At 38.4% G+C, this 11,165-nt stretch overlaps 1 protein-coding gene across 1 annotated transcript; it reads left to right on the top strand.

The window, feature by feature from the left end:
- Positions 1–3,146: 3,146 nt before the first annotated feature.
- On the top strand, positions 3,147–10,621 carry LOC112148358 (hyaluronan and proteoglycan link protein 1). The gene is made up of 4 exons (XM_024275438.2): positions 3,147–3,482; positions 7,122–7,442; positions 8,619–8,921; positions 9,077–10,621. The coding sequence occupies exons 1-4, from the start codon at positions 3,401–3,403 to the stop codon at positions 9,364–9,366; spliced, it is 996 nt and encodes a 331-aa protein (XP_024131206.1). The 5' UTR covers positions 3,147–3,400; the 3' UTR covers positions 9,367–10,621.
- The last annotated feature ends 544 nt before the right edge of the window (positions 10,622–11,165 follow it).

Here is an 11,165-nt window from a genome sequence, read left to right as displayed (position 1 = left end):
GGACTTCAGATGTGTTCGATTCTCCCGAAAGTCTGCGTAAGCACAAAACTAAGCATCTGCACATGAGCCCTAAACACCATCAGCTTTTTGATTTTCAGGCGTTTCTTTAGTTTTATTGTTCTTTTAGTTATTGATCAATGTGAACATATTTGTCTGCAGTCTTCACCACAATGTAATGTAGATGATTCTGACTATAACAAGGACAAACACACAGACACTCAATTAATTATTCACAAAGAAAGAAAATGCTTACAAGAGATAATTTCATCAGGGAGCTCAATTACTCTTGACATGGTAAAATCTATCTCATGTAAGAGTTTTTCACAGCATAGGTCTCTGCTAAAGGACTCCCAGTTTGAATCTCATTTGAAAGTAATAAGAGCTAGCTTCAGTTTGCCAATCAAACCTATAGGGGCTTGTTGAAGCAGAAGGCTCTCCTAATTCATTCAATTGTAAGTAATTTTTTATATTTATGACAACTCAATCAACAGTGAATTTTTTTAACTTAATTTCATTTCATATGTAATATTGAAATTTTAAAGAAACAGGCGTCATAGTTGATTACTAACCATATTTCTGCATGAACTTCACAGCCCGTGTTCCAACATCCAATGACCTTGTTTGTCCCACTGAACTGATAATTGGAAAGGCCAGTCGCGCTGAGAAGCGCTTTTCTTCACGTGGGTGCGCTCTGAACCACAGAAGTTTACATTTAAATCTAATGACTTTTTGTTGTAGCATGAATTTTGAAGTTATAAAACCGTTTTTATGTATATTCAAGCACTGGAATCTCCAGGCTAATGCTAGCAGACCGGTGATTATTGGTGACGCCATCGAACGAAAGTCACGTCCAAAATATTAGACACTAATATGTCACTAATGGACATATGGTTCAGGCCCATTCCGTGTCATTTTTTGACGTTTTGGGTGTCCCTGACCCGTTGTTTTTTTTTACTTGGTGGCTGTTTCCATTAAATCTTAGATCCTTAACGCTTAAGACGCGGTACTGGACGCAATACCAGACAGACGCAGTACCAGACGCAGTAGTGGACTTGGTAACGGATGCGAAACCGTTTCTGGGTTAGGGTACCAACGGTCTGTGTCCTGAGGGTTAGGGGACCCTTGATTAGTATATGTGGCCTGGTACCATGCGGCCCTTGGACTGCTACCTTTTCGTGGCTCAGAAGTTGAGGACCCCTGATTTAAAGTGAACAGCCAACACATCAAAAAATGATGAGTTGGGGATACCCAAAACAACAAAATCCATACGTCCATAAATGACTAGTTGGGTATGTTTTGGTATTTCTGATTAGCTACTGCTACTGTGCATGAAATGACTTAAAAAACAACAAGGACTTTTTGATTTAGGCTAAAAACTTCTTAATATTAATAAAAAGATCACCGGGAACAACTTTATAATGGAAAAAAATATATATGGTTGGAGTGGGACTTTAGTGGTTAAAGATTTATTCAGAAGTTGAGTTTAATCAACCAGAGAAAGAGATTGTTTTGTGTCTGTCTGTCTGTCTGGCAGCTTATCCTTGGCTGGAAGATCGGCCAAAAACGACTTGTGTAATATTTCATCATTGTACTTAATCAAAAGAAAACACAGCTTTAGTCCCACAACCATGACAAATGTTTTTTTTTCAGCAGCTCTTTCAATTATGCTGTTACATTGTAACTTAGATACATATGAACTGATTGGTAAACTTGTTTAGCTTTTTACGTCTTTTGTTTCATGAACTCTTATAGGTGAACAGTATGTCCCTTGAATCATTGGGCTGAGCAGAAACCTTGTGTAGTAAAAGTTGATTCCTTTCTCAAGCAGATGTTTCCCAGATTTTTTGCTCTACAAAAGGGTGTGTTTCTGGAACGGAAGGAAATGCTCACTCATACAGCCATCTTGCCATTAACAAAAAAGCTGCAACACTGTGCATCAGCTTTGATATCCTTTGAGTAATCCACAAATGCCGATACAGTCTAGTACTGTAGGTGATTACAGCTGTCTCCTTGAGGGCCTACAGTGCCCTCACACTGAAGCCATGTGTGCTCATTATTTACCCTTGTGCTGTGGGCCTGTGGCAGTCTTGTTTAGCCATTGCTTAGATGGGCCCCCTTCTTTTTTTCCGCTATCTGGGGCCAGAGGATGCAATCTAAAATGAGACTGGCAGGTTTCTGGATCGTACATCATAAACCCTCTGTGTATTGTGCTTGTCATTTACTGGTGGGACTTAAAGACTGACAGATGGGGCGTTGAAAAGAAAGGATAAGAGTGAAAAGGAAAGCGTCTTAGGTTGTCCCAGCTGTAATGATTTAAGTATGGAGCAGCAATAGCTCAAGAACGGGGCAGTCTACTCCATCGTTCAAAGACGGCTGCAGAGCTTGACAAAACGTTTAGGAAAGACCACACAGCTCCTAAAGGCCTGTCGTGAGTCCACATCCGACCTCCCCAGGGCTCCTCTGTCCGCACAGAGCATCTGCTATCTCTGCTGGGAGAAACTCCCAGTCACTAAAACGTAAGAGAAAACCTGCTCTCATAATTTACAGTAACTGCTGGGAGCGCTGATATTTGCTGACTTCAGTTTCTCACCTTTGTGGCCACAGTAGATCACAACAAAAGGAGTAGCATGAAAGCAAGAGAGCACAGTAAATACAAGCACCAGAGACAGGGAAAAAAGAGGCAATTTGTAGGCAGACCTTTTGTGTGCGTTTTTTATGGCACTGTTACAGTTAACAGGCTTTTATCAAGCGATTGTATAAACAAGTAGGTTTTTTTGCAAGCTTGTAGTGTGTAACTGTGTCCTTTTATGGACACAATAAACTGTTCAAGTTTTGAATTACATACATTTTAAATTAAAAAACGAGTAAAATAGATGCAAACATATGCTTTCAGTTTTCATCAACAGGATATAAATATTTAGATCTCACCAGCATTAATAATATTACCTAAGTTGTGTAATTTGTGCAGCATTTCTTTTCCAAAGTCCTTTTGTCTGATTCCAATAGGACGGATAATTATGTCCAAGTTTATTGTCTAGCGGTTTTCTTTTTTCTTCTGTCTCCCATGGGGGAGAGGAGGGAGTATTTCATAAAAGAAGTGCCAAAGGGGAACCATAAGGAGCTAAGCATGGTGATGGGCTGAGGGGAGGAGGAGTGGTCTTTACCAAGCTAGGCTTCAATAAAAGGCACTTGTCTGGACCTCCGAGGAGACCAAATTTTCCAGTAGCACCACCGACGACTGCTGCACAATCAGAAAAAAAGGGGGCAGTTTAGTGAACTAGAATATTTGGTTTCAGATAGTCTTTTTTAGATTTGTTTTATTAGAACACCTTTTCCCTTTTTTGCTTCATTCCACTGAACAGCCTTTTTGTGCCAAAAGCAAACAGAAAAAAAGGAGAAAATGATGAGTCTGCTCTGCATCACAGTGATCTCTCTGACCCTGACTGGCAGGGCATACTGTGAAACGAATAAAGTAATACCAGGTAAGATTCAAATGAATTATTTTTAAATGTAACAGTCATGTCTCAGTTTTTGCTGTTTATGGATGCATGTGGAGATCTGGAGGCACGGGGGTTTCACAGCCCAGGCTTAGACAACAACAGGGTCATTGTGATAAAACGGGTAACAGAGTCATCTCCTGGGTATAACACACAGACTGACTGCAACTCACCCTTTAACTCTGTGACTTGCATGCAGGCCGCCTCAGCACAGGGTAGCTGGTGAATAAATTACCCTGTCATTCAGGGGGGGGATAACTGCTCGCTCTACTGAATGAGAAGCACACCAGCAATACCGCTGGTTGTTTAAATAGGTCACAAGTGCTGCAATGGATGAAACTAGACTAGTAGTGCTTGTCGTTTCACTTTAAATGTATGTATATTCTTTTGTTTAGTCTGGGAAAACAGCAAATTCCAATGTATCTATTTTTACTGTAAAAAAATGTGGTTTTATTGTAATTTCTGAGATGTGAGCTCCACAATTAGCAAATCTACTTCTGTGATGAGGAGAGAAAAAGGGTTAGCCACAATCCTTCATGCTGTATGGATCGAGTGATATTTAATGCGCTTTCAGCAGCCCTGCAAGCTGACTCAGTGGATTTCAAATTAAGGATTCCTCTGGTGTTTCCTTTCAAGGTGGAGAGGAAACAGCTCCCCTGCAAGATGAAGTTTGGCACAATGAAAGGATTAGCCCTTTTTATTACGATGTTGAAAATACTCCCACAGGCCGGTGATGGGACTATCATGTTCACATGCTTTATAAATGTCTATATCGTGCACCAGATTATACTTCTGTTACAAGAACACACTGTCTGTTCATGGGGTGTTGCCTGTCATTACACCTACTGACTAACTGTAGCCCTGGGAGCGTTTGGAAAGCAGCCATGGTAACAGACAGTCTGACAAGAGCGGAGCAAAGATTAATGACCCACAGCCAAATGTATAGAGCCCTGTGCTGAACGGCGGCCAAATGACTCTGTCTTTCCCTGTGAGGTAACAGTCTGTTAACTATAATGCTTACTGTGGCGATTGGTTAGTGAAGCTTGGCCCACTTGCTTGAGCTTGATGGAAAAAGGAGCTCAGTTGGAAACAGACTATGGCTGACCTGAAACCGTGCTCAGGCTCGCTGATGGAAGCAGATCTGATGCTTTTGCATCGTCTTTATTAATCTTGGGTGAAATTTAACAATTGATTCTAATAGCAGCTTACAAACACAAAAGCTTTTTTTTGTGCTTGTCATGCTTGACAGAACACCGGAAAGGGTTTTTTTTTTGGATCAGTGTGGACTGGAGGGGGGTGGTCTGCTTCGCTTGTCCCAGCTGTGCTTGTTAATTCCTTCTCCCCACTAAAGCAAACAGGCCAGCCGCAGCGGAGGAGAGCAAATCAGTGGGATGTTGTAAAGCATCTCATGCTTTGCAATTCTGTCAGAGGGTGTGGCCCAGTGTTGCACACATCGCTATAGTAACAGATTTCCATGCTCTCAGAGAGGACAGATTTTAATCAGGTTTTCATTGACTTTCATTCAGTTTCGGACACTAAACCGCATAATGAGACTTTTGTAGTTTCAGAATGTAGGGCAGACTTGGATCTCTGTGTTACTGCTAATTTACAGTTCAGCATTGCAAAGAGACAGATGGTTCCAATCATTTACTAATGCAACCTTTTACAAAGTGCTTGGTAATAAAATAGCAGTAGGGCTTGGCTACAGCTGTTTATTGTCCTACTGCACACATGTGACCACTTAGTCCTTTGCTGTGTTGTCAGTCCCAAGCTGCCCATTTAAAACAAGTCCAAGTTGACTTGCTTGACCACACGTTTGCATACTAAATCAAAATTTTTAGCTTTGCTTTTGGCTTTAGAGTAAAAATTGTAGCAGGTGTTTAAGTGAAATGTACAGCTTCCTTTACTTTCCAAGAGGCTGTGGCTGCACACAATTAGCTGTTTCTTAATTGGCACAAAGCACCCAGCCAAACAGGGGCCACATTATTTTAGTGGAAGAACAGAGAAGCAAGTGAAACTTAGAAATTACCTTCAACATTAAAGTCTTTTTCTTGGCGGAGGATGTCTTACAATAAACCTAATTTTCCACCAGCGCCTGAAGTTTTTATGCTAATTTGAAGTTATGTGTTCCAAGGTCTGTAAGTGATGAATTGGCACTGATGTTTTTTTTTTTTTTATCTGTACCCTTAGTAACACATTTCAAGATTAAAAACTATATCCAGTGGCCAATTTTTTTTGCTTTGCACATACAAACCGTGTCTTGTTTTACTGTTCTATTAACACTTGAGTGTCCTGAATCCTGAATCCACTGAGCCATGACCACCCAAAACTGCAGGAAAAGTCATGAGTCATTTCTCACAAGCAAACCCCACAGAATAATTCATATCCAGACTGTTTTTAAACACTGCACTGCTTTGAAAGACATTAGTAATAAGCAACCTAAAGAGTGTTTCTTACATCATGCACACCTGGCATCTCGCTGACCAAGTTGCATAGGGTTACTGGGTGTGGGGATTTTGCAACAGAAGTAGTTGGAGTAAGAACAATTTTATTGGAGGGAGGCAGAAAAATGAGAAGTATAAGGTAGCATGAACTGGAACTGAGGGACAGATTAAGTTTGCCAGCAGCATTTTTACTAATCAAATCCTCATGTAGAAGAGCTGACATTCATGTGGTAGAGATCCATGGTTAGACTGGAAGACTGGAGAGTCAGTTTCCAGATTAGTGCTTTAGAATTGAATCCTAATCAACACAGAGACAAAGGTGATCCAACGTAAATCAAATAAATGCTTTGTCAACAAAACATTCTTACATTATCTAAATTGAATGTGTCAAATAATTAAACAAAGAGAAGAGTTCTTTTTTTGAGTGTTTTTGAGACAGAGTTTTTATTTTAGTCTTGTTTGTTTTTGGATGGATACCAAGAAAGAACAAAAGGCTATCTTCCTCATCAATGCATTTTCTAGTACAAAAGAGCTTAACAAAACTTTTATTTAGTTTGGTTTATTCGTTTGTTTGTGATTAAGCAACTTTTCAGGTCCTGCACATCTATTCATCTGGTGCCTATTATTCCCTGGCACAAACCTTGTTTTGCCAGTTAGAGCCTTCCAAAGAAAAGCTTTGAAGGTCTGTGCATGGAGGTCAGGGAGATGATGGAAACCTTTTGTGCTGCACTAAAACTCAAACGTTTTTGAGCTAAATGGTGACCCGAATTGGCTCGGAAGAACAGAGAAATTTGGCAAAAAAAGAGGTTTTTCTTTCTTGTATTCCTTTTTGGGGTTTAACATAAATCAGATGTAGAGGATAAAACATGAGAATTTCATTCCGAAAGGTAATATTGAGAAAACAAAAGGCTTGATGAAACAACTGCCAAGACTTGACATAAGCAGGAAAGAGACAGAGGAGGAGTATTGGCTGTAGGGGATGAAGACTGCCTGAAGCCCTAAACTGTGGAAAATCAGACTCAGGAAACTACATTTTAAATTTTTTATTTTCTTTATCCCACAAACATCTGCTACTTCAAGATAGTTTTTAATCTGCAGTAAATCTTCTAGATCCAGTTTATACAATTTCAAAGTCCAATTTACAGTTTTTAATTGCTTAATCCTCTTTTCTTTTGTTTAGTTAAAGCTAAACTGGGTGCCACTGTCACATTGCCCTGCCAGCTGGAAGACTCAATAATTGGACATCGAGTTCTATGGTACAAAGCTGATGATGAAGACGCCGATTTTGAAGAATTGGCGGGGTCCATGGGATTACATGAGTGGACCTCCAAAAGCTTTAACAACCGGGTGTATATACAAAAGATTAGTGATAATGATGCATCACTAGTGATCACTGATGTGTCTAAGGACGACATTGGAAGATACCGCTGTGAGATTATCAATGGAGAAGAGGAAACATTGCATGATTATGAATTGATGGTGGAGTCTGATATTCCAGAAGGTAAATACTTGTTTTTGTCTTGTTTTACTTTAATTCTTTGATAAATCTGCATTGATGTTTTCATTTTTCTTAGGTAGCAACTGATCCCTGCCAAGCAATTTAACTTTTATTTCACAGCCTTATATCCAAACTTCTACAAAAGTTACAGCTGTTTTAGGTTTGAATTTTATTTAGCATTAAAAAAGGAGAATATAGTTGTTCTTTGATACACATTTAATACCACAAAAACTTCAGATGATTTATCATAGAAACATTAAACAAACCCCATTTAAAAATCATTTTGAGTTTGTGTATTTTATTACAATTTTCCAGAGAAGGAAATGAAATAACTAAATTCAACCACATTGGCACGTTGTGTCAATAGAATGCCAAAAAACTGCTTTCTTCAAAAGTTAAACTTCATAAACGTATTACGCTTATTTTGGGAGATTTTCAAAATAAAATAACTAAATAAACATTTTTGCTTCCGAAGCACAAAAGTAAAAATAAAAATCAATTAATTAACCCAGTGTCCTCTTCCCACCTTCCTGAACGGTTTCCAATCAAGAACATAATGTTTCTCTATGACTCTCGTATTATGAACCGGATTTCATAATCCCTCACAACTGATCACTGAAATTCTCAAGAGATGATCTGGAGGAACTGAATGTGAGTCTATTGGATGTCCTCCAAAGCCAGCTGTTTAGTAAGAATTCTTAAGAGTGAAGAGAGTGTGCCAGAATTTGAACACTCACCAAATAATCCGGAACATTTGCAGGAAGGGAACTGTCATATTTTTCCTCTAACATTCATTTTGTAAACATGTGGCACTTTCCTTGGATTCCGTACTTTCTCGTTGGAGTTTAAATTTGTTAGTGATCCATATATTAAAAGATTTTTTCTAAAATAAAATGTAAAAAATGTTTGTAATAGCTTTGGGATCAATGCATAACTGTTTTATAAGCTTGTTCACAATTTATCTTTGCTACAGTTCATATATATATATATATATATATATATATATATATATATATATATATATATATATATATGTGTGTGTGTGTGTGTGTGTGTGTCAAAAAATGCCAAAAACATTGAAACAAATTATAGTGACTTAAAACAAATGTTCAAGATTAACAGCTTAAGTATGATAAATTTTTGCCATGTATTCCTAAATAGCTTCTGACCCTCTTCCAGGTGTCGTCTTCCCATACTCCCCTCATGGGGGCCGCTACAGCCTAAACTTTGAGCGTGCTGAGAAGGCCTGTGCAGACCAAGGCGCCGTGGTCGCCTCATTTGAACAGCTGTTTCAGCAATGGGAAGACGGTTTTGACTGGTGCAATGCTGGCTGGCTAAATGACGGAACGGTGCAGTATCCCATCAACAAACCCAGAGAGCCTTGTGGTGGCTCCCAAAATGGCCCTGGACTTCGAAATTATGGAAAGCGAAACAAGAAAACCAGTCGCTATGATGTGTTCTGCTATGTCTCCAAACAAAATGGTAAGCTTACGCCTTTTTAAAATTTTATCGGGATTTTTTTTGTGTTATCTGAACGGTAAATCTTTTGTTCAAACCAGATTACAGATTCTCTGGTGGATCAGATAAAATTTGGAAATTTCCGAATTTAACCACATTTTCTGTGTCTCTCTCATCAGGACATTTCTATTGGCTGGTGCAGCCAGAAAGGCTGAGTTTTGACGAAGCTGTGCAGGCATGCCTGGATGACGGCGCAGAAATTGCCAAAGTGGGCCACATGTATGCCGCCTGGAGGCTTGAGGGGTACGATCGCTGTGACGCCGGCTGGCTGGCGGACGGAAGTGTCCGCTACCCTATTGCCAACCCCCGTAAAAACTGCAGCCCAACAGAAGCTGCGGTGCGTTTTGTTGGATTCCCAGACAAAAAGAAAAAGTCTTACGGTGTCTACTGCTTCAGGCCTGAGCAGTGAGGGCAGCAGAAAGTGATGGAGAAAATAATCACCAAAGAGCTGCAACAACAGCCAGTTAAAATCAACAATAAAGCAGATACACTTTGGATATTAACTAGCATGAAGTCAATGTTCTTCTAAAGTTGCGATAACACTAAAACACATTTCTGAAAATCTTGCCTCCATATGCAACAAACAACAGAATGGTGGTTGCTTCCTTTCTTTTCCAGCTGTTCATACATTTATAAGGCTGCTGGGTGTTCATCTGATGTACTGACACAAGAACTTAGTGGTTGACATCTTTTAAAGGTGTAAAGTTAAAGATGGAGAGCAGTTGTGCTCTTGTACAGAAGTTATGTGCTGCTTTGAAAAATGTGTCTGGAATCGAGTGATATTGTGTTTTATCAAGTATCACACCAGCGAAGGACAACACTGATTACAATGTGATAAACATAACTTGGCTTGACGGTTGAGTTTATGATATACATGCATGTTTCACTGCAGTTTCTTGTGTTGAAACTGCTTTTTCACGTCTAAAATTGCAAAAAATATCTTTGACTCAAACATTTATGATCAAATCAACAACAGCATTACTGATTTAATTTTTTTTTCTCAATGAATTTTCTTTTTTATGCAAAACACCATACATAATGTTTACATTCAAGCAACATTTTTTTTATTATTTTATTTTAAATATTGACTTCTTGACAGATGTTAAAGATTTTACAAGTGAAATTCCAATTAAATTCTTCTCTTTTTGTAGTTTTCAAACACACACGCAGGACTAGATAGCTCTAGTGTAAGTCTGTTTCCCCTTGACCTTAACTAAAACCTCAGAATGTGTAGAAATATTGATATTTTCTCTGTAAACAAAAACTTTGGCATTTTAGTGACCACCTGAGTCAGATTTGACTGAGCCAACCAGCAGTATTTCCATTTGTTTTTAATTGCTTTCAAGGCCATACTAATCCTATTCGTCTAAATTTAGTAATAGTCATATAGTGATAATTGGAATTGGTAGTTGTCTATCATTTAGACCAGAGTTTGTGTGTTGTAACCCTGTAAGTTAGAGTTGTACCACAATCAATAAATTGATTGATAAATGTGTTTCATAGTTTTGTGCTTCTGTATTCTTTTTCATTCTTCTATTCATGGCCACTGACATATGCTACTTACTTTAGATGTGTGTTTGTACACACGTGCATGAAAAGCTAAAATATGTTTTGTATCTTTTGCCCCTCTTTGGTTGAATTTCTAATAAAGAGTACAACTTTTACTCCTGTTTCAGTGTTCCTTTTCATATGAATTTTCAGTGTATTATGGATAGGTGGGGAAGCTCAAAAAGCTATGAAGCAAAAATGCTCAAGCAGCCAAACGAAGGTTTATGTATAACAGAAAAATCTGACAACTTAACTTTATATGTGTTTTATTTCAGACAGAACAACACCTTTTATAAAAAAAAAAAATAATAAAAAAATAAAAAAAAAAGAAGAAGAAGACGAATCAGACAGTAAAGCTGCATTGAGACTGGACCCATTTGGTTATCTCTCAGTGAACCAGAGTCTGAATACACCCAAGCGAACCTTGGTTTGGGACTAGGAACAGCTCTCAGACTAGGGCTGGGTATCAATAAAAATTTCCAGAATCGATTCAATTAGAGTCACCAGTCTGGATTGATTAAATTCCATTTTTTTTTTTCTCAATCTTCTCAATTCAATTCAGTTTACACAGTTCATACATTTTGACACATTTATTTAGAAATATGTCAATAATTTTGAAGATATTCATGTTAATCTGATTCAGTTCACACATTGTAAAAT

Source organism: Oryzias melastigma, linkage group LG9, assembly GCF_002922805.2.
Source record: "Oryzias melastigma strain HK-1 linkage group LG9, ASM292280v2, whole genome shotgun sequence".
Taxonomy (NCBI): Eukaryota; Metazoa; Chordata; class Actinopteri; order Beloniformes; family Adrianichthyidae; genus Oryzias; species Oryzias melastigma.
The sequence above is the reverse complement of the archived record's forward strand: the minus strand, read 5'-3'. Positions and strand labels throughout refer to the sequence as shown.

Bases quoted from the DNA above. Each gene is read 5' to 3' on its own strand.
- LOC112148358 (XM_024275438.2), top strand. From the start codon at position 3,401: ATGATGAGTCTGCTCTGCATCACAGTGATCTCTCTGACCCTGACTGGC. The intron at 3,483-7,121 runs GTAAGATTCAAA...TCTTTTGTTTAG, and splicing joins AACGAATAAAGTAATACCAG to TTAAAGCTAAACTGGGTGCC. The intron at 7,443-8,618 runs GTAAATACTTGT...ACCCTCTTCCAG, and splicing joins GGAGTCTGATATTCCAGAAG to GTGTCGTCTTCCCATACTCC.